Below are 24126 nucleotides of genomic sequence, written 5' to 3'. Positions count from 1 at the left end.
AATCCGTCTCGTGACAGGGATATTAAGCCTACTGTCTGATTCAATAAGTAACAATTCAATGTAGGAGCCGGTGGCTGAGAAGGAGCATGACTGATGCAGGCGAAAATCACAGCCTTGCGTGTAAAGATTTTAGCAGTAATAAAATTAATAGCAGCCTTTCGTCCATTTTACCTGTAGTAAAATGTGCGATGATCGCCCAATTGCTGATGATTTGACAGTCTACATCACCTAGAACCAGACAATCCCAGATGCATGCCAGCGCCAGTCTAGAGGCTGCTCGGTCCGTCTACACAGCAACAGATGATAATTCAGATAAGGAGCATATTTTGCTCTCTGTCGTCGATAAATTCCGCCAGAAGACAGCGCGGAGACCGGGGATTCACCAGGGCTGTGCAGAGGGCATCATCCAATGAGGCGATAATGCGTGATTACCGTGAATTATTCAATCTTCCTAGTCTGTGCGGATTAAGCCGTGGCAACATGCGACCCAAACTGTCTGCGCGTCTAATGAAGACGCATGTGACGAATTACAAATCGATTCAATTCCAGTCAGCGAGGGAAAAACACAGTCCAGTAGTAAGCAATCTCTAATAGTCCACTTTTCACGTTGATGGGGAAAAAAAGAGACTTCTATGATCACTATATCCTATACTCCTCCCGGACCTCGCACACTCATATGTAGTGTGTCTTTCTCTCTTTCTCACTCGCACATCGCACACATGTTCTCATTTGCTTACAACTCGTTTCGTCGATGTGAACCGATGATGACGCGCGGGCGCTGTAGTGGAGATGCTGCCAATTGGAATGCGCTCATGAAATCAATACTCCCAGAACATGATTACAGAGAGAGAAAGCATCCCTAGCCCTCTTTCCCCCCTCTGCATCATATTCATTATATCTAGCCCAGAGAGGATGCAAAATCTAAATCAAAACTCTGAATAACTGTCTGGCGGGGCATATTGGAGCCTCTGCCTTTTTCTGTTATTATCTAGCTCAATTTGCAAACACGTGCATCGATTTATCTCTAGGTCACCGTCGACAATAATTTCTCCGCCATATAATATTACAATATCCAAATGCCCTCCAGAGACCTCGCTGGTATAGCCGTGAGATGGCAGTAGGCTGCGTGAGATGCTTCACCTCTGCACAACTCATAGGCTAATTTTCTATTGCGATTAAACAGATTTAGCTCAGATCATGAGAGATTAGGTGACCCCAGATTTTAATCCAGGAGGAGTGAGGTGAAATGAGGTCTTTTCAGAGTCACGCGCCTGGTATTACAATCATATTAGGCAACTCATCTACAATCATCATGGGGGGGGCGGGGGGGGGGACTTTTATCTTCCAAAATCGAGCTTGCCAAGCGAGCCTCAACGCTGTACGATCAGGGATCCAGGATGTTACACTGTAGACACACAGCCCTCGTCTGACCCATGTGCGTAATTCTCCAGATTGCTACAGTGACCGAGGGGATTCCGCCCCCGCCCCAGAATGAGGCACGGCCCCCTCTTTCGTCAAGGCTGATAGCTGGGCGGGAGCGTGGGTTCAGGTGGTCTAATACAATTGGCTGCCTGCTATGATCTCTCTAGGTCTATATATAGCAGGCTTATGTTCTGTACAAATCAGGATGATTCAATTGTTCAAATTGTTGCCTTAATCTATATCCAGGGAATGGGATGGTGTGCTGACCTCACATGCACTTTTGCAATAATGTCTTACATGACTTTTGGTACAGATAACACCTGGGAGCTGTTAGCCTACAACCATGAAACAATTAGGAGAATAGTCTAGTATTAAGAATAAGTGCCATAGGTCATGCACTCATCAATGGTAGTTGTTGACATATTTCTCTCTATATCTACATTTCCAAAATGTCTATGGATTCAAAGTTCAAACTAGCAACCCTTCTAATCTGTAACCTATAGACACCCACAGACATAATAAATCATAATCCTTATGATCTACCCTGCCTGGCCAACCTAGTTACTATGATGTAACACTGTGTAACAACCACACAAACAACTAACAGCTCAGTGAGTAATGAGCATGACCTCTTATTTGGGCTCGCTGGTATGACTGCATTCAGTGCATTGCATGTCTGAGAATAGATAACAGCAGAACATAGCATCGTCTCTCCAAACGGTGGGCTACAGCCTATATTCTGTCAGTCTGGGGTTCCAAATAAAGCAACTCATCATGAGGATTTTGGTCACAGATGGTATTGTGGGGTAATACGTCTCAGTTTGAGACTGTCTAGGAGTAATAACACACCCTCATTTCTTCCGAGCGACACATATAGTTCATAACCAGACATACGCACCAAAACAAGCTCTCATGCTGCACAGTGGCTGAGATTGTCTGGTGAACCCCACCCTCTGTGCACGGTGCACACCTACTGAATCTATTTAAAAGTTGCACAACATAGCCTCTGTCTGCACTCAGACATGGGTGATGTTAAGAGTGATGTTGGGAAATTTGTGTCAGAAAATAGCGTATGAATTGAAATGTGGCATGATGTGTCATACTGTGTCATGGAATGACTAAATGCCCAGCATCGTTGGAACCACATGGCTAAACATGCCAGTTTGCTAATAACAATTTTGCTTCTGTCAAAACCGGCCCCATGTGTTTCATTCTATTTACAGTTAAGGCATTATCAGACACACTTATCCAGAGCTACGTACAAGTGCAAGATCTGAGTAAATGCCATGAAGCCTAGTCAACAAACAGGGTAAATGGTAGAATAAGTATAGAGTGCAAAGAAAAACTTGTTGGTTTCTTGTTCTTTTCAGTTAGCCCTATTCATGTGTGGAGAGTACCAAAACAATGCCCAGCTGAAATATTTAGCTCTTCATAGTTCTTTAAAGTCATATAGCTAAAACCAATACAGGGATTTCCTATACTGTTCTTTTGCATTTAGTATGTGTAACTGATATAGTTAAAAAAAACACAACATAAATCATTGATACACTTGGGGAACTTAGATGATAATGTTATGTTACCCAAGTCTTTCATTTCAGCACATGGTGTTTACAAATAATAATACCCAGTGTCAGTGAACTTTGGAAGCGTTACAAACATTACATAAGATGTCTCTAAGGCACATAGAGAAAGTAATTTATCATGTCTGTGTAGAGGTGACTTGACCCAATCAAGCAGACTTGTGCAGGACAACCTCTCATGACTAGGTAGAGCAAGAGGAGAAAAAGAGTACACATCACATATGAGCAATGGGAGCGTCAAGAGTCTGGGTGTTCGGGCCTCTCCAGGCAGACTTTGCTACGCTGTCCCCATACCAGACATTCCAGAGGCAGAAGGGCTGGCTTCAGGCTCTCTGTGGCTGATCCCGGAACAGCATGTTCCACACAGCCATGCAGGGATCACTCCAGCCAGCCACAAGCAAAGGCACAGAGCACCACAGCAACAACAACAAGGCAGAGCTTTGTTCTTGTGAATTTTCATCCTGGAAAAAGCACTGTGGAATGTCATTCACATAACAAAAAGGAATGCCATTTTCCCTCTGCCCTCCCGCCCACTGCTGCTCGCCCAGTCCCTTTGCCCAACCACTTGTGCCATCCTCCAGCATCCGCACAGTGTTATGCAAGATACACTATGCCACTGTTGATGGACTGAGGATGGGGCGGAAGCAGGGGAAGCCACAAGGAGACCGTTGGGAGATCGATGGCCGCCCTGGGAAAACGCCTCCACTCTGGTTCTCCTCCTCTCCCAGTTCCACTCCCCTCCAAGCGTCCAACCCACACCACTTTAACGAGCATATGGGCTCCCAATGACACAGGAAGGAGAGGGCCCCGATCCAAGTATCGGGAATGTTCCTGAATAGGCAAGGCCGGATTTCACCCCTCAGTGGCATCAGCCCAGTTTTTTGGGGCCGACTTAAAGACTTCCTGCCCCGGGCAAGAGCCAGCTTATTGTGGCACAGATCTTGGCAACACTTGCACCAAGTATGAACATAATGTTCAGTGGCAACAAAGGCAACTCGTGCCAAGAGTTTTAATTAAGGCTGCGCTATGGAATGGAGAGCAAAGCCACGCGCAGGTAACAACTTCTGTGCACTGTTCCAAAGGTATAAACAAAAATCTGCCATGACACATTCATTATATGTACCTGTTAAACACTTAACATAAAAGAGAAAAGTCATTGTGCTTTTTACTGCAGAGATGCAACAAACATACTGTAATTGTATGATAATTAATTATGCTGCTTCGTTTTGACTAGAACTATAAAGGCACAGGTGGACATAGCAATAGCATTATCCATCATCCAGCAACACACTGCCAGTCAGACGGTGTGTACAATGTGCATAAACTAGTTGTTACATAGCACACCATAGCACTGCAACATAGTAGCTCTGCTACTGTGCTTTTATACTCTTTAATCACTTTTAATTTGGTTTTAATTTAGCAGTAGATTGTTGATTGGGTATTTAAAATAAAACAGTGCATCTGATGTTGGACAGAAGATCAACATTATTACACATTATGTATTAATGTATTATTATTATGTATTATTATTATTATTATGTATTATGTATTATGTATTATGTATTCATTTATTATTGTAACTTGTGAGCATAGGATTAGGGGGGAAAGTTACTATACTGAATTTGTCCAAAAAATTGTAAAAGGCCAATCATTTTGATGAACATTGGACCAGTGTCCTCTCCCGCATTCAGGGGCTTAGCTGTCTTTGGAGTAGCGGTTCTCTGGTTTCCACTGCTTAGTTCAAATAAACCAAGCACAATATCTCTTGGCCTCAAGCAAAGGGGGTCTACTCTTTGCGCAAGACATTGGTTGGCTTGAACCACAATGTCTAAAGAGGCCTTATGCCAAGGCACTGATTAGCCCAGCTCCAACTCTGGCCTCCAAAACAACACAAATAGAAGAGGCAGAATGAGTGTCAATCTCATCACCAAAGAGCAATTAATTCCACCAGTGATTCTCAAACGTTTTAAATTCAAGGACCCCCAGTTTGGTATGCATTATTAGGCCACGGAACCCCATAACTCTGAGAATGTAGAAATGCAACAAAATGCACCCTTTATAGATCCATTTGGTTCCAGTTGTACATTCTCACCTTTAAGGGTCTGATGAGGACCCCCAGGGGGTCCCAGGACCTCACTCTGAAAACTGTTGCACTATTGAAGTGGAGGAAAGCCAGCAGACTGCCAGTGCATGTGTGCTGGACACACATGAATCCTTGGGCAAGGAGGCATCTGTCTCCTTAATACATAATTTACTTACAGTTGAAACATCATGCTTTAGACCCGAGGGCCAGAAGTCTGCGTTTGCTGGTTTGAACATAAAATATAAAAAAACTGTCTACATCAGATAAGCTGCTATGATTTACTGTCCACTTGGTGTACTGTGTGACAAAGTGTTCAAAACAATGAAAACTGGACTGAGACCTTATGCACAGTAAAATAGTCACTTTCGGACATAAGCTACCGTATCTCCATATTTCTGCTTATGTTTTCCCCCTTGTAAATGTACACCCCACTTCGTCATACAACAGCGTCATGCAAAAGTAGCCAAAATGGGCCGCCCGCTGACCTAGCTGTCCAGGCACATACACCACATACAGGCTCTAACGCAGCCTGACGCGTTGTGGGTTTGAATCCCGATTCAGACGACCTTCACTGAGTGTCACTCCCCATCTTTCTCAGCTCAACACATTGAAATTTATTTATTAATTAGATATTTTTGGGGGCTTTTCTGCCTTTGATAGAACATCAATGGAGATAGACAGGAAACGGGGAGAGAGAGTGGGAATGACACGCAGCAAAGGACGTCAGGATCGAGACTCGAACCCGCGACACGCTGTCAGGCGATGTGGTATGCGCCTGGACCGCTAGGCCAGTGGGGGCCCCACATTGAACGTCTTAAAGTGAAAGTTCAAGTAGTCAATTCGGTCTGTGGGTTTTATAAATATGCAACCACTAGTGAAAACAAGTATTAACAAGAGCGCGTGACTAAATACTAACTACGTTGTATCCATTGGAAACACAGGTTATTTCCTGAAGTGTAGGCCTATAAGGGCTTTAGACAACAAGCTTTCTAGCCGACAGCGACGATATTGCAGCGGACAGCATACATACATACAGTACCTATTCTGAAGGCTGCAGTCATCTCTTCACCTTTCTGCTCCACTGAGCTTGTCCTCGTCAGCCTTGATGTGCAGGTAGGTCAATGAGCAGAGACAGCCACCTGCCCTCTGGTCCTCCCTTCAGACTTTCACACTCACTGTACATTGCCGTCCTGACTGCAGCCCACCGCACCGCACAGGGTATTATTAGCAGTGGTGCTACATTCACTCAAGTACTGTACTTAAGTAGCCTGCAATCTTGAGATGATTTTACTTTTACGTTAGCAGTGGTCACTGTAGTGTTATTTGCCTCTGCAGAGGCAAATATTCATTCACAAAGCACAATGAACTGTACATACATGAACCACTTTAGCCTTGTTTTATACTCAGCTATTTTCTAAGCATTTTGGCAATATGCACGAATTCTGAAAATATTTGTGAAAATTGACATTCTGCATGAGTAGGCTACATTTATGTTTGGTACTTTATCTTGCACTTTTACTCGAGTACAGAGTATTTTCTACATTTGTGGTATTGATACGTTTGCTGAAGTACAAAATTGAAATACTTCTTCCCATCACTGGTGCAGATGGTATTATTAGCAGCACTCACAACATATATGCTCGCATTATTATAACAACTGACAGGATGTGCATTCATATACTTACTTCAATCTCCATCCTGGGCCGGACATAATGACGGCCTCCGCTAGCAAAAGGGCTATTTTGGAATTCATCATGACGAGTGAAGAACCTCCAGGCGTCTGTGGCGCTTTCATGTGTAATAGCCCCAGCTCAGGTTGCCATGAAAAGGGCACTAATGGGTTAACATTAGAAATGAGAGGGGAAGGGAGGGAAAATCAATGCTTTTGTGCACAGGCAAGAAAGGAAGGCTTTCACAGGTCTATGTATCATTAAGCAATTGAGAAAGCTAATTAGAGTGTGTGTGTGTGTGTGTGGGGGGGGGGGGGGGTATGAGATGTGCAGATCTCGCCGCTAATTATTTCCATGGCAACCACTGCTCATGTGTTGATGATCTGAGGTGGCAATTCAACTGCCTCTAACCAGAGACCTTGGGTTGTAAAGAAAGTGTGAGGGAGACCCCTAGTGGTGATTGTGCAGACCTTTTCTCAAATAGCATGAGTGATGCAGAAGTCAGACAAGTTATCATTGGAAAATAAATTGGCTTTAATGCACCTGGAACATTCGACAGAATTGACCAATTAGCAAAACAAGGTTGTGTCATTACAAAATATGCCAATATTGGCCTGTACCAATTAAATGCACAATACAGTCATGTGAACAGGTACTCATTCAGAGCCTAATGCAGGGTTCAATTTGCAGCGGGTCATTTATTTGTATGGTCGGTGGGAATATGATTTATCCCTGCGTCTGGTTAGACTGGATTAAAGACATCAATCTGGGAAATGTAGACTGATTGATATTAATCTTTGGAGATATGACAATTTAATAACTTACTGGCATCCCTATTTGTTGGGCAAATATTAAAATAATCACACTTGCGTGAAGTGAGTGGCCCTTTGCATCATGAAAAGTAGATCTACAAGCTCAAAACGCATCACAATGCGAAGTGATGTAAGCTTGTAAATCAACTATTTTTTGCCATTTGTAGTACAAAATAAATAAGTTAGAGTTGAATAGTTTAAGTGGTAGAGATGAAAGCAGAAAATGTCCCGTTTTGTTTTCTTTCCACAAATTGAACCCTACTGAAGTATAAAATAGATGCCACGTGTTCTTACTATCCAAGCCATTACTACAGTTTTGTAGTTTCTCTTGTTGCGTCATATTATTAGCCTTGCATAGCCAGACAATCTGAGCTCTCCACCTACTGAAATAACCATCCAGGGACATTAAATTAAATGCAGGGGATCAACCAACAAGTCTTTGCATTGGTTCTACCAATGCAGTTTGTTTTTAAAAATTCCAAATTATTTCTATCAGGTTCTTGACCATACATTGAATTCAGAAGTCCCCAGATGTTTCTCCAATAATCTGGCTATCATATTATTAACAAATCAACCCAACAACTATAAAGTAATCTGAGCAGATGATGGTTTACTTTAGTGTTGTATATATTGATTTCTCCTTAAGTATGCATGAATCCATTGAGAACATTGGCTTCAGTGACAAGTCAGCCAGCTTGCCTCACTCAGGTTTAATCACAGGCTGATGAAAAAAAACAACTAACAAACACAAGGCGTCAGATGTGTCCATGTCATCCAGAAGGCATCATCATGAGTCATGACGGAATTCAATGCCTCTGTTTGCTGGGGTCGATCTTCTCCAGGTGAACCAAGGGTTTGAGCTGCTCAGCAAAACTGCGCATGTCCTCCGACATAGTGTCCTGGCCTGCAGGTGCCAATACATTCAGCTCTACCAAGTAGGACAGTGACAAACGTTCCGTGTTCTCTGTGTTCCCCGGCACCAGGATACGTGATAACTTGCTGACAACAATTTTCATCACACCTTTGCGGAATATGTGTCCGTTGGCCACAAACTCATGGTCCATGCGGAAGCCCATCTCATTTAGGAAGTCTGGCAAGGTGTGCGAGGCTGCCACATCCACACAGTTACGCACCAGGGCATGGCGGCTCTTGTCTCCCACCTCAGGTTGGCCCAGATAGCGCAAGTGCCACGGTGCTGTGGGGTGGGAGAGTGAGCGACGGGCACGTAGAATGAAAGGGTTGCCCTGCTGGCCCTTGAGGAGATAGACAAGCTCGTGATCCGTAAAAGGCTCAGGTTCCATGTTGTCACACAGTCCTCGGAGGCGATGCAAGAGGCTGTCAAGTGCCTGGTCTAAAACGCTGCCTGAAACAAGACAATAGTACAGAGCCATGTCATTGTTCTAGTAGTACTAGAAACAAGTGAATAAAGCACACACACATCCACAGTTTAAAAAGCCAGGTGCTGTCTGTGCAGAAGCAAACATCACAAAAGAATAGAATATGCACAGTGCACACTGGCTAAAATTGTCTGAGAAAGGGCTACCAGGCTCGAAACGTCACCTGGGTGGGTGGTAAATAAACAATACCTTTGGAGCTTGGATTAGTGTTTGGCCTACTCCATATATAAATATTTCACCGTCATTCAGCAACACAATATTCAGACAGTACATTGTGTCTCCACTTCTTTAAGGCAGACATTATGGTCTGGACTTACCTTGCAACAGATACTCCATCATGTTAATTGTGCCAGTTACCGGCATTGCCGTGACGGGTGGAGCCTCCATCTCTCCTCTGGCCCCTAGAAACGTTTCTGTATTTCAACCTGAGGGTACAAAATGTGTTTGTATCATATATTATTTCATTAATTTGACCTGCTCACTAAGGCCTACTGACATTGTTGATTTTAATTTGACAAAAAAGCTTCTTAGCATGTCACTAGACCAGGGGTCCTCAACTAGAAATGCTGAAGGTCCACTAATAATTTCTTTTAAAGACTAAGGTCCGGTCCCATGCCACGCAGCGCGGGCCACGCAGCGGCCAGCGGAAAGCGGAGCTCTATAATTTTGAGTACAGTCACACCAAGACAAGCTTATACAAATTGGATCCCCTCCCAACCAACCAATACTGGGGTGCAGATATGGAAATAAAATGTTTCACAAATATTCCCCTCCAAACATTCACAGCAAATGAGGTATTGTGTTGAGGCACAAAGAACACTTATTTTGTCAAGTTAAAAAAAAGAGAGGTGGTCCGCGGTCCGGTCGTGGGACCCCTGTACTAGACATTAGCATTTGACTGGTGGCTATAATTTTCCACAACACATAAATTCAGGGCTCATCGATTTCTGTAAGCCGATAAATGTGTCCGTGGCAAGACTTGTCCATGTCTTGGACAATTTATACATTCATCTCAACATTTACTTCAAAACATTTAAAATAAGAAAGTTATAATTTAACTCTGCACTAGATAATTAATTTATTATTGGACACTTTGGACACTCAAATAAAATCTGAATATAATTGGTAGTCTCTCATCATCATGATATTGAATTATTCAGTCTGTTCAACCATTGTTGTGTGGACAATTATAGGGACTTATTAGTTCCCGTTTTCTGGTATACTGCATTTACGCATTTTGATGTTTGGTAGAATAAATTATGTTGCACAGGCTTTGATTTTGACATTGATATTCCACTGTGTACATGGGGCCTGGCACAGAAGTGTCTTTGTAAGAAGAGTAGTGGAGACAGACTGGCATCATGTTGAAAGTATTTCTATGTGTGTATGAATGAAAGGGTTGCGTTTGTTGATAAAGGCACACTGACTCTCTTAGGTGAGTTTGTTCTTTCATGAATCGTTTGTTGAACTTGAGGTAGATCAGTCAGCCAGGGACACTATTGAGTGACTGAATGAAACATATTAGGTAAAAGCTATCAGCAATTTGCAACACTAGATCTTTTTTTATATTAGCTGGGTTGAATCTAGAGTTGCAATACCCTCCATTGACAGCCAATTGATCAAATTGAAATTTCCGATCTGCTTGTATTGAACGATGTTAAGGTGGCTCCAGACCAAGCAGACTAGTCTCTGCAGAGACTCCAGACTAGTCACAACTAGTTAAAACTGTCAAGACTGTAAACAGACTGCAGCAGACTGAGCACTATCAACCGACCGCCGATGAGCAAATCCCGTGCAATACCTTTCCATACCAGGAGGTGGCAGTAGTCTGCTGTGCGGTGTCCAGCCGGAACCGCCTTGACCAAACGAAAGAACAACAACAACACTGTTGCGTCACTGTCATCAGAGTCATGCCAAGCTAACTCGATATTTATTTATATAGCCTACCATTCTACACCAGTAATATTTATTATGCCATCCAGATCGAGCAAAGTCCTCCAAGAGAAGTGAAGCGGAGCGGGGCAACCACCAGCATATATGGTTAATGCACAGTGTCATTGTCCATGAAAAAGCCATTTGTTTCTTATTTTGGAATATGAGCAATGAGTTAGTTTATTTTTAATTTTTATGATGAACAGTGAACACATGTTAACACGAGTTTTGATTTACAACCAATGCATTCATTCTTTTGAAGGTTAGGAATGAATGATTAAATGAACATGAATGGATTGATATATTGATATGATGCTTTGCTTTTATTGCCTTGTGAAGTTGTGATTAATAGGTTACATGATATAGTGAATTCATAAATAATGAACAGAGCGAACAGATGGTATGATAATGGCATGTCATGATCTGGAGAAAAACTCTGTTCCATTTATACTGACTCGGTTCAACATTTTGTATGCCTTCAAATCTGTCAAACTAAACTAAAGACAGAGCTGCTCATATAGCATTATTGGCTAGGTGAATAGCTAACCTATAGGTCTATTTATGTACAAAACGCACACATGCATGGATAATTTGTCCACCCTCTGCATGAAAAGAGCAATGTTGGGCTTTTTATACAAGCAGTCATTTAGTATATCGTGACTGATAACCCCATCACTTCTCAAAGGCTCATAGCTGTAGCAAGTTATAGCAACCATAACAACAGAGTACAGACAATAACAAATCCCCCTCTAGCTCTGCACTCCCGTCTCTTTGATTGACAAGCTAAACAACCAATGAGGGTGCTCTACAGAGCCTTTAACCCACACCCCCACCCCTCTTCTCTATCGACTGGATAAATCAGTCTGTGAACGACCAAACATGTCGGGTTTCACACGATCCTCGTCGATAACGTCAAGATTATCTATCGACATCCTGCCGACAGGCAAGAGACGGCAGAAATCCGTCCCGATGTAAAATCGTGAAGGAATCTCTACAGTGTGGAGTTGGCTTTAAACTCACCAACATGCAGCTGTATGGCAACTGGCAAGCTTTCATAAAATATGTTTCATAAAAATCTATTCTTGGCTGAAACCCAAACCGGTGGCCGAATATTCGGTGCATCGGCATCCCTAGCTTGGAGTTTGGAAGCGCTCGTTTTCACTAACGCGTCGTGTCGCCGCCGGCTTAGGGTTGACAACAGAGTACAGCCTCTTGCAATGGGTCTGGTCCACAAGATTCGATACACCAACCAAGATACCCATATACCTTTCTAAATACTTCCTTAATGTCAACGAAGTCCACACCCACAACACCAGAGGGAGTTCAACATACGCAACCCAGATCACAAACAAGGGACAAATTAATTTTGCTCCTATGCCACCAAAATGTGGAACGCCCTACCAATGGTCATTACGACATACAAATCCCTTGACTCCTTCAAAACCGCTCTCAAAGGGCACCTACGGATGGCTGAAATTCAAAACTGGCCCCGTAAAATCTGAATCCCACACCCACCCCTTTTTCCCCTCACTGTATGTTTTTTTCTCCTTTTTACCTCGTCTATGATTTCCTGTTTTTGGCTATATACAAGTGTATATTTGTATGTCTCTAAATGTTATGATGAATTGAACATGGTAAACCCTATTGTAAATAAGTAATGCTTTATGGTGTCGTCCGCAGTTAACAGTTTTGTATTGAGTTGTGCTTGAAATGTACTGCAATTCTGTTAATAAATACTTCAATCAATCAAAGCCTTCTGCCTCCTGCATTATGTGCAAATTAGAAACAGGCCATTCAGCGACTTCAACAAGCACTTCCACACTCCAACACTTTGAATTTCTTGACAGAAAGTAGCTCATGACATGTCTTATCTCTGGTCCATAGCCTTACTGCCCTGCTACTTTCGCTTTTAAATCTCACATGGAACTCAGACCAGCCTCTCCTCTTTAGCGTAAATAAAAAGAACGTTTTTGCTACTCAGCAAAACAAAGGCGAGTTGTGTCATTAGAAACCCTACTTTCCTTAGTGGGAGCACTCTGAGCCCCCCACCACATGTATAAACGGTACTTTTTGGCCAGAAAGGGATTTTGTTTCCACCGGTAAAAAAATACTTTTAGTTGTATTAGTTCCAATACATCATCCAATACATCATCATCTTATGATGAATTCCTGTTCTGTTCTTTGACTTTATAGAAGTGTCTATTTGTACGTCTCTAAATGTTTTGATGAATTGAACAAGGTGGACCCTCTTGTAAACAAGTGTAATGCTTAATTGGGTCGTCCACTCCACTCACAGTTAACAGTCTTTGTATTGAGTTTGTGCTTGAAATGTACTGTAATTTGCAAACTGTTAATAAATATGTCAATCAAAAAAACCAATGCGCCCTCTGCCGATATTGCCCAGAGAATTGCCTCATAGAGAATATTTTTCCTCTGGTGAAAAAAATCCCTTTCTGGCCAAAAAGTACCGTTTATACGTGTGGTGGGGGGCTCAGAGTGCTCCCACTAATAGGAAAGTAGGCTTTCTAATGACACAACCCGTCTTTGTTTTGGTGAGTAGCAAAAACGTTATTTTTATTTAGCTAAAGAGGAGAGGCTGGTCTGAGTTCCATGTGAGATTTAAAAGCGAAAGTAGCAGAGCCGGGCAGAATAATAGAAGCAGTAAGGCTATGGACCAGAGCTAGACATGTCTACGGTGGGCTTTTATGAAACAAACGCTTTGCAGATTGAAAGGAGGATCATTCAAGCTTGCCCTACAGCTGCAATGTTGATGAGTTTAATGTTGTTTAATACAAGCAGATCAGAAATTTCAATTTGATCAATGGGCTGTCAAATGGAGGGTATTGCAACTCTAGATTCTTTCATTATAAAAAAAATAGTGTTACAATTTGCGACTAGGTAAAAGTAAATCGATAATTCTTTCTTTGGTGTGATGGACAGAATCCACTTTTAGATATGACCATGAAACTCCATACAAGTGTTTTGAAGCTGGAGAATTATTTCTTTGGTATGATGGACAAAGTCCACTCAAAACGCAAACATACCTGGATGGAGAATCTTATTCTCCATTGGAGATGAAGAATTCTACCTTTTCGATGTGCACTCAAAATGCACCTTTTGTACTAGCCTAGCCCGTCTCCGGACCCCCCGGGTTGAGCTCCTTTGGACCCCTAACCCGTAGGGTCCGGTATCACCGGCTTCAAGCGACATGGGATGCAATCTGATTTACCCTGATTTACCCCTGTGCTGCGGTGTGGGTGTCACGCTGACATATTCCAAAAGAAGCATATGAACGCTATAGGAGACAACGAACCTTCTGACCCCCCCCGCGAAAGGCTCAGAAGCCGTTAAGTATTTTTAATGTTTGTACGACCGTTTTGGCAGCTCTGAAATTCTCTCTTCGGTCCCTCCTTGTTGACATCTCGGTTGGCTAGCTGCGCCTACGAGGCACGTAGGGAGGCGCAGCTAGCCAACCGAGATGCTGGAGGCGGTACAATGGGATGTCAAGTCAACAAGAGAGAATTTCAGAGCTGCCAAAACGGTCGTACAAACATTAAAAATACTTAACGGCTTCTGAGCCGTTCACGGGGGGGGGGTCAGAAGGTTCGTTGTCTCCTATAGCGTTCATATGCTTCTTTTGGAATATGTCAGCGTGACACCCACACCGCAGCACAGGGGTAAGTCAGGGTAAATCAGATTGCATCCCATGTCGCTTGAAGTCGATGATAAGGAACCCTACGTAAAGTCATCAAAATGTCAGAAACTTTAACGTAGGGTTCCGAAAGGAGCTAGTACTAGCCATGGTTCACATGACGCTCGATTATATGACAACACATGTCATGTTTCAAGGCTACTTTTGTACTTTCATGGTGATGTTCCACTGAATGTGTAGTGACGTACGGTAGCTTTTGCCAAGATGCCCAGCTATACATGGTGAACTTACTAACACTTAAACATTGAAGCCTATGTTACATTTATAGGAAGAAGTTTGACATGGCCAAAATAGGGACCAAGCCAAGGCTTAAAAGTGGTTAAGTTAAAGCACGCTTGTTCTTATGACAGTCGTGTTTCAGAGCTGGCTTGATCTAAAGGTAAAGCTACACTCAAACATATAGTTATGCCTCTATGTAGCTCTGGTCCATAGCTCTAATGCAACGGAAGCAAGTCAAGAGCATTAAGGCTATGGACCAAAGCTAGCCTCATTCTAGCCCGTCTCCGGACCCCCCGGGTTGAGCTCCTTTGGACCCCAACCCTATGCTAAAGTCATCCAAATGTCAGAAAACTTTAACGTAGGGTTCCAAGAGGGGCTAGCCTCTATCAGACTATGTAATACACAGGACCACAAAGGAAAAAAGGCAAGCCCTCAGGGCTTTTTGTGTTATCCTTTAAGCACAATAGTTTAATCGTAGTATCGTACCACTACTGTTTTCGACCGTTAATAAAGTATTCAATCAATCTGGTGCCTTACTTCGGAATGACGAGAGCTAGAGGTGTCCCTCCTCTGTCGGTGGTACTGGCTCGCTCCCAAATCTGCGGATCTGTAGGCCCCAGTGCCACTGCTTCTAAATGAATGGCTAGGTAGCTTACTAGCTAAAACACTGTTATAGTGCTATGCTTAAGTTAGCTAAGCTGTTCGAAGTTATGGTTTACTGTTTATTTAAATCCAATAGCTATTAGCTAATATTCAAAGAAACACAACTTTCAATGCTCAGTCAGATTCAGTTAATATCCAGACAACAAATGGGATCCATAGACTATATTAGCATGTGCCTTGTACTTTACTTGTCTTCTTCTTCTGTAATGGTACTTCGTCTTCACTTCTTTTTTGTTTTGTTTAATGGCGGTTGGAAATCAACACAATGTGCATTATCGCCACCTACTGAACAAATGGACCTACTACTGGCGAACCGTGTGTGTGTGTGTATTTCTTTTATTAAACTCTTAGCTTAACCAATACCCTCTGCAGAGATGGAACCATCAGTGAAATTACTCAACCATTCAACCTTTTTCTCATTTATTTACTAAACACACATACAAACACATCTAACTATACCGTGTACACTGTACAGATATATGACTGTGATCCCATGAGTTAGTAATAGTAGCTTGAGCACAAACTTTCAACTGGTAGGTAAATATACTGTAACACAAAAGAATACAAAGAAAACACACTATTAAGTATTAACATCATAGATATATGGACTGTATAAACCGTAACAATATGAATATAATCAAGGCCTTTTAATGTCAATAATAACACATTTATGGGCATTAACATCAGCAGCCACACATTGACATGTTCCTTCTCAGATCCGATACCTCCGAATTCACCCCGGTAACAGGTACGGTCACCCCTTTTCCAACTCGTCCCCGCGAAAAGTGAATAACGGTCGCTCCGGAATTTCGAAAAGTGAAGAACGGTCGCCCCAAAGCCGTGGATAGCTCGCCCCCAAAGCGTGGATATCTCGCCCAGAACCCCTATATACACTATAGTAAAGCTGCACATGCGTATAACTGCCAGGATCGACGCCACAAGAATAAAGCCATCATCTCATGTCTCACACACACAGGTTTCTACTACATCTGTGATATGCTCACGTTCTTAGTGCGACCAATCACTCCTTAACACAATCAGCGCTGGGATTCCTTCAAAATAGAAGCTTGGGGTGCCTGGAAGATATGGCCGCTTTTACTCTGTAAATCTGAATATTCTTCTCTCGTTTGATATCATTGAAAATGTGCTAGGACGTGTACACATGTCCTAGCACCCCGTCGGTGGGATTGCTTATGACGTGCCCACACGTCGTACGGTCTGAACCAGTACACATACACATTTACACAAATTAACCTTCTATCTAATGTCCCTGAGTTAAATTGTATTAGGCCTGCGCAAAAGGCTGCTACGCGTTAAGTGAATATAAGAGTGCTAGACCTCACAGTACTTAACTACTAGAGATTCTCAGCCACTCATGAATGAACTACATTAATTTTGATATGTGAAACTATATAAATGTAAATATAGATTCAACATAGAGAAAGGCAAACTGTGTGTGTGTGTGTGTGTGTGTCTCTTAACTAGAAGTGGTTGAGCATTCTTCCTGCCTCTCAGGTGTCTCCCACGGTCCCACCTGGAGGAGAAGACATCCCTGAGGCACGCAGAGAAGCACAGACAACGGCATGACCGCGCTGCAAGAACTGTCCCAACAGGTTCAACACACACCTGCCCCACATGTGAAAAAGTGTGCAGATTGGTCAATTGGTCTTCACAGCCACATGGGGTGGCATAAGCGGACAAGGCCCTGAAAAAAACCCTTTACCCCCGGGAGATATGAAGTCATCATCGACTACGATGGACTACCATAAGTAAGTAAGTGTGTGTGTGTGTGTGTGTGTGTGTGTGATGCTTTGTGTCGCACAAAGCATCCATCGTTTGTTTTCTAGAGAAAGTTGAGTTTGTCTGAGGTGTAAACATCATTGTAAGGTGTGTGGGAACTGAGGGGTAGAGCAGAAGGGAACATCATCCCCTTCAGCTCAAACTGGGGTCCAGCATCAGAAGAGAGAGCGTCTACTCCCAGGAATGCAGTTGAAGCAGGTTCATGTGATGCTGTGGAGGCCACCACCTGGAGAAGGAAGAACCAAAACCAACCTCACTGAATACCACCGCCAAATCACTCTGCATGATACTTTAATGCACTTTAAACATGCAGACATACGTGTATATGTACAGGGGTTGACATTAAGGTCTCAGAGGCACTTGCCCGTCGGGCAAGTACAGGTCATGTTCTACTTGCCCCCAAAAAATATCGCAGAAATTGAATTACCGTTCATTTTAACTTATTTTTTACTTTCTACTGCTTGCTTAAAACGTTTCCTTTCCCATTTGAAAACTGTTTTGTTTAAGTCACAGGAATACGGTAAACAATCAAGTCATGTAAATCAGGGCTCAAAATTCACTTTTTTTTACTTGGTAGCACTGGTGCTACCAGTTTAAAAATGTAGGCGCACCATTTTTAATGAATAAAAACAGCACTATAACATGAAAGTAGCCTTACAAATGCATGGTAGGGAAACTTGTCATGGCAAGGACCCCAACATTTACACAATACCCACACACGTAAAATCAATTTAACTCTGAGAGTCCATTTGGTTCCATTCTGTTACAGTCCCTTATATAGGTCCACCTGGTTTACTTCCTAATCCTAACTATCTATAATTTAGCTGGAGGCTGGAACTCCCACTTTGAGAACTCTGTGCGCACACGCACACACAGTGTGTAGGACAGTATGCGCACAATTACAACAGCATGATAGCTCATAGCTGAGAGGGGGAACCGTTCTTAGCAGCCAAAATATATTAGCATGCTCTCTAGCATCACATATTGCCAAACAGCACTGAACTCTGATCATTGCTAAGCAAAACGGTTTTTGCCCTATGTCCACTTCCGCTCGTTAGCCGTGACAGCTAACGAGCAAGCTATACTGTCGTCTTAGCTGCCTGCCAGCAAGCTCACAGAGACATTGGGAAGAATGTTTGGTCATACGACAAAAAATATGGACAGTCGTACAAGTGCTCACAAATACCATGTTTTGGGGGCTTGTCGCAGATGCACATGGCTGCACATGTCGCAGCCACTTGACGCTCTCTCTGTGTGTGGGTGTGTGTGTGTGTGTGTGTAGTGTGTGTGTGTGTAGTGTGTGTGTTGGGAGAGATGAGAGAGATTGATAAAGAGAGGGGGAGACACGCTGCGCTCTGATCATGTTCAAGACAGATATCTTGTGTTGTCATTATAGCGAAGTAAAGACGGTTGTATGTATCCCCACTCAAAATGCACACAACCCGGTAGCAACCCTCACATGCCCGACCATTTTTTGTACTTGCCCCGGGCAATCGGGCAACCGTTAGTGTCAAACCCTGATTATGTATCTTGGTCACTTGTTCTCAGCGACGGCAACACTGTTCTCTCTGTATTCTATTTATGTAATTATTTACCTTGTTTATTTTTGGTTTTCATTTAATTTTGTATTGAATTTTAAGAGTTCATGCTTACTCTGCGTATTCTTATCTCACACTCTGGATAAGAACATCTAAATGCCTAAATTGTGGGTCCATAGTACTGTACCTCAGGTTGAGATGAGCTGACATGGAGGTTTTCAGGACCAGGAACCTGTAACAATTCTTATCAGTCAGGGTATAAATAAAAACATTTGAGGTGGACAAATGATGATGAATAAATCCCATACCAGTGGTTGGTGGTAAGTAGATCCAGGCTCTTTGGGGCAGAGTGGGTAAGAGTATGTTGGTCCATATGATGAACTAGGATGAGCTGAGGTAGAAGGTTGAGTGTTGTCCTGGAATTTAACCAAGGACGTTGAAATGAGACTGAAAACACAGAGCTGCTTCAAACAAAAACTATTCTGAAATGAGTCTGATAGGGTGTGTTTGTGTTGGTGCTTACATCATAGTAATTTACAGCTGGTGCTGCATCAGTCTGACGAACAAAGTCATTCTTTCTAGTCGTCTTCTTGCAGCACTTTTTCACACAACAATAACAGCAGATGAACATCACAAATGTAATGCCGGCAGCAAAACCGACATACATGAAATAAGGAGGATCCTCTGTAAGAACAAAGAAGGAACGTGTTTTAGGTTGTTGTTTACGTGAATCAGAACCTTTGATGAGATTAAATGTGCCACCAGGATCAATGGGGGCATAACTCACCCTGTACGTTCAGTTCCACTATGAGGGCCAGGTTGCCCTTCTGGTCTATGAGCTCAAAGCGGCCGGAGTCCGATAGTCGGAGGTCCTCGATTGTAATCCGATTGTGATAATCTGACTTATAGATTCTACCAGCTAAATACATCCCATCCTCCCAGTTCGGCAGCAGGTTGCCTGCCTTCATCAACAGCAGTGGTTCAGGATCATTAGTTCGATAAAACATCAGGTCGAACTGATCTGGGTCCATCATCCTCATCCTAAAATCGATGATATGGAGGTCCTGACCCTCTACGTCGGACAAAAAGTCTTTCTGCTCTGTATATGAAATAGAGATTGCATTTGCATTAAAGTAAAACTTATTAAAGTATGGAATTAAGTTTCAAAGTTATTTGTGATAGAATGGCAGGCAATTCTACATCATAACACACAACCTTCAACTGTCAACTTGTTCCTGGAAATGAACTTGTGTTTTTTGTTCCTTAAGGTGTAGTGGCCATTGTATTCCTGGGTGAGTTGCTCCATCAGCCAGGCATTCTCCTTGAACTCCTTGTTCACCAGCCTTCCCCTGCCTCCTCCCTCACTGACTCGAGTGTTGCCAGTGCGATTCCACAGCAGCACCGGTGGATCATTTGCACTTTTCAGAGGGGTGAATTGCAGCGAATATGCACTGTTGGGAACCCTGTAATAGTAGTCACTTCCATAATCCTTTGTCACTTTACTTGAACAATCTAAAAAAAATATAAATACCAAATGTGATGAATGATTAATAAAACAAGAACATTAGAGAAAGGCGTCCTGATTCAGAATCAGTCAACCATCCTGTTGGAAAGTAAGATGGACTATTGTGTAAATAGTATACATTGTAAATTTAAATGTGCTTTATGTTTATGTTTTTGTTGGTGGTTACAGCTTACAACAGACAAGATTTAAGTGTCATAAGTCATATGCTCTCACCTTTGATTTTCAGTGTTAGGGCCTTAAATGAGACACTCATTGTATAAGAAAACACCCCCTCATCTCGTTCTGTCACCTCCCGTATAATGAACTGAGTAGAAGATATCTCATAGTGTGGGTCCAACGACTGGAAATGTAGAGAACACAAAATACATGCCATGGTCATTTTTTTTTTTTACACCAATTCACTTTCACACACGCAGAGAGAGAGAGAGAGAGAGTACTCTATGGTAGTGTGTATAGAAGATAATGATAATTCATGTTACCGTCCCATTCGCCAACAGAATCTGTATCTTCTCGCTGCCTTTAGCTGGAGTGAAGAACACGTTTCGACGATAGCCCAGACGATAGCCCAGTTCACTTAAAGGCATATGAAAGTCACCCCCATAGCATGCCTCAGTTGCCTCTTTATTTGCCCCAATTAAGCCTTACAACACAGACAGAGAAATATGGTTATGGACCTGCATGATACCTGAACATCACAGGGGTATTGGGATGAGAGTTGTCTGCAAATAAATCCATCAAATGTTTGTAATATGTGTGGCATATACATGCAAGCATAGTGCGCTGTGCAGGATTAATTTATCACACTATAACAATTTAGCAGCAAAATGTGGGTACAAATATTTCACATCCCAAAGTTTAATAGCATTCAATTTAAATATATGTTAACAACGACATATGATGCTACTTACTTGAATCTGTATCAACAGGCCTCCTGTCTCCGAGGTAAGTACCTCTCTTACCACCAACAGAGTAACAGGAGATAATGAGTACAAATAAGTATAAACGGAACATGTCCTGTACAGAGATAGAAAACTGTAGATTACTAACTGACTGACTAGCTGGCTGGCTGACTGACTGGCTGGCTGGCTGGCTGGCTGACTGAGTCGACTGACTGATCTGACTGACTAGCTGGCTGGCTGGCTGGCTGACTGACTGACTGACTGACTGGCTGACTGCTGGCTGACTGACTGACTGAGTCGACTGACTGACTGACTAACTAAAGACTGAAAACTACAAGCTCAACAAAGTAACTGCTGTTTAATTAATGTCTAATAGACAGATGTTAAAACAAAAAAACGAAGCCGTTTTGCGATTTTCAGGCAGAAAAGCAAAACAAACCCCACCCAATTGATGTTCCACGCCCCTCGCGTACTATCGAAAGAAAGGTTAGACGCGTGAAGGTTAGCCCGGGACGCGGGTTACTGTAATGCATTCAGGATACGCAAGTTACGCAACGAAGAAGTTGAACACAGGAAAACAATATGGAGTTACAATATGGAGTTACCAGAGTAATCTAGTAAGAGAGTGGCGACACTAGCGTCGACTCCCATAATTGTAACAATGGAATGCGGAAGTGCTCATTCTATCACAATGGCCATGGGATAGTTCCAATATAGGAGCAATGTTTGGAACTAAGCGTGTTGCTACTCTCCTACTCTACACTCTGGGAGTTACAAGACAGACTCATCAAATATATTTAACAGCCAGTAGGGGGAGCCCTCACACTTCTAAATCACACAAATGCTACTAATGATGAGTGCAAGCAATTAATGATGTCTGTAAATGAGTGGAAGACTACACACAATGACACAAATAAAAAGGAGCGCAGGTCCATTATTTTATCATTATTATTATTAAAGGATTATTATCATCATTACTACATAGGGTGACTAGATCCAAAGTGTTCATTTGAGGGACAGAAGTATCACTTGTGTGGGACGGGACGGGGGGCGGGGTAGCAATATTACTTAAAACCTTTGATTCTAACATGTAAACAAAATTAAATAGGAAGGTTGCCTCTTATATCCCATTTTGATTCTGGAATGTTATGCAAATTCTGGCATATTTTCATATAATGCTCAGAAGGAGCCCAAATTTGGAGCTCTGGCTTTTGATTGATTGATTGAAAATTGTATTAACAGTTTGCAGAATTACAGTACATTTCAAGCACAAACTCAATACAAAGGCTGTTAACTGTGAGTGGACGACCCAATTAAGCATTACACTTGTTTACAACAGGGTCCACCATGTTCAATTCATCAAAACATTTAGAGACGTACAAATAGACACTTCTATATAGACAAAGAACAGTACAGGAATTCATCATAATGGAGGTAAAAAGGGAAAAGAAACATATACAGTGAGGGGAAAAGGGGGGGGAATGGGCTCATGGACTTCTGATTTATTTTGGTATTGCCATTAACACCTGAATGCAGCCTGACTACTGACCAGTAATGTAAACCAACCAGAATCTCAACTGAGAATACAGGTTCTGTTTAAAGCTCCTGGCCATGCAGTTCAAACCTGTCACCCTGCACTGCAGAGCCACTATTTTAAATGCAAATTTTGGTCATTGGTAGTATGGCCAGTGTTGTCAAGTAACTTAAGTAATATATTACTTTCAGTAATATTATTACTTTTTTCCAGTAATATGTAACTTAACTAGTTACTTTCACATTTTGAGTAATAATATTACATTTACTTTTTTCCAAAAGTAATATTATTACTATTTTCACGAGCTTTGGTGGAACTGTGGGTTTGAGTGTTTATTTATAATGGTAGACTGGGTTGGGGTGGAGTTGCTTTGCAGACTGCTGATACTAGAGTCTAGAGCGGATACGGAAACGATGCACACTCGTTGGTATGTATCTGTGAAGTATCGGATGCAGAAGGGCGGGCCTTAAACCGTCCGGAACACGGAACAACCTAAACTAGTGTGTAACTCATTAGACTGCACTGTTAGAGAGAAGAGACGTAAACAAACTAACCATGGAGGAGGTGGAGGAGACAGAGACAGAGATACTTGGAAGTATTCGCATTCTTTTGAGTCCGCGATCAAGACGAGATGAACATTATTGTCCGCTGCAAGTTGTGCATAGGGAAGAAGCTATATTCCACGAAAGAATCTACATGATGATGGACCCATCATACACTATACCGTACACTTTTTAGAGTTAAATAAACACTGCAGAATAGGGGAGGGGGGACTGCTAATGTTGAAAATGCAAAGTAGTAGCAAATAAGTAAAGTAATAAGTAACTAGTTACTTTTCTCAGGGAGTAATAAGTAGTGTAACTTTATTACTTTTTTTAAAAGTAATACGTAATAAGTAGTATATTACTGTTTAAGTATTTTTTTTTTTTTACAACACTGAGTATGGCTGACTTGGTACCGTAGCCTAGGGGATATTTCTCATGTTATTTTAACAGACTTAATAGTAGGCTACATTTTGCAGAAAAGAGGCAATGAGAGCTTTACAACAGGGCATTTGAACACTGCTAATCACAATGTCGGACATGGTCCCAATTTGTGGGACGCCTGAAAAGTCCTGGCAATGAGGGACTGTCCCACGCAAAGGGGGACATCTGGTCACCCTATTACTACAACATTGCCGGATGTGAGCCGAATTAGCGCCAAGGTGTATTCTGTAGATCTATTCTCCACAGATGGGGGCATTAAACATCTGCTTTCCAATTTCAAATCAAATCAAATCAAATGTATTTATTTATATAGCACATTTAAAAACAACTCTCATTGTACCAAAGTGCAGAATA

General features: G+C 42.3%; 2 protein-coding genes across 3 annotated transcripts; both read right to left on the bottom strand.

Annotated features, from left to right (window-relative positions):
- Positions 1-7265: 7265 nt before the first annotated feature.
- On the bottom strand, positions 7266-15790 carry med18 (mediator of RNA polymerase II transcription, subunit 18 homolog (yeast)). Of its 2 annotated transcripts, none has more exons than XM_079503284.1 (3): positions 15365-15790; positions 9282-9389; positions 7266-8930 (listed from the first exon to the last, which is right to left on the bottom strand). In XM_079503284.1, exons 2-3 carry the CDS (start codon positions 9349-9351, stop codon positions 8374-8376), a joined length of 627 nt encoding a protein of 208 aa, XP_079359410.1. In that variant the 5' UTR covers positions 9352-9389; positions 15365-15790; the 3' UTR covers positions 7266-8373. The 2 variants fall into 2 exon arrangements, with proteins under 2 accessions (XP_079359410.1, XP_079359411.1); XM_079503285.1 differs by having other exon boundaries at positions 15679-15784.
- Positions 15791-15899: 109 nt separating this feature from the next.
- On the bottom strand, positions 15900-21885 carry LOC306924685 (uncharacterized protein). The gene is made up of 9 exons (XM_079503283.1): positions 21262-21885; positions 20833-20993; positions 20567-20693; positions 20044-20340; positions 19616-19927; positions 19352-19512; positions 19137-19244; positions 19016-19060; positions 15900-17516 (listed from the first exon to the last, which is right to left on the bottom strand). Exons 1-9 carry the CDS (start codon positions 21362-21364, stop codon positions 17334-17336), a joined length of 1497 nt encoding a protein of 498 aa, XP_079359409.1. The 5' UTR covers positions 21365-21885; the 3' UTR covers positions 15900-17333.
- Positions 21886-24126: the final 2241 nt, after the last annotated feature.

Source organism: Electrona antarctica (genome assembly GCF_951216825.1).
Source record: "Electrona antarctica genome assembly, chromosome: 6".
Taxonomy (NCBI): domain Eukaryota; kingdom Metazoa; phylum Chordata; class Actinopteri; order Myctophiformes; family Myctophidae; genus Electrona; species Electrona antarctica.
This window is presented reverse-complemented; position numbering and strand designations above follow the sequence as displayed.

Bases quoted from the DNA above. Each gene is read 5' to 3' on its own strand.
- med18 (XM_079503284.1), bottom strand. From the start codon at position 9,351: ATGGAGGCTCCACCCGTCACGGCAATGCCGGTAACTGGCACAATTAAC. The intron at 8,931-9,281 runs GTAAGTCCAGAC...GTCTTGTTTCAG, and splicing joins GATGGAGTATCTGTTGCAAG to GCAGCGTTTTAGACCAGGCA.
- LOC306924685 (XM_079503283.1), bottom strand. From the start codon at position 21,364: ATGTTCCGTTTATACTTATTTGTACTCATTATCTCCTGTTACTCTGTT. The intron at 20,694-20,832 runs GTAACATGAATT...CTACATTTCCAG, and splicing joins TTCTGTTGGCGAATGGGACG to TCGTTGGACCCACACTATGA. The intron at 17,517-19,015 runs GTACAGTACTAT...TTCCTTCTCCAG, and splicing joins TCAGCTCATCTCAACCTGAG to GTGGTGGCCTCCACAGCATC.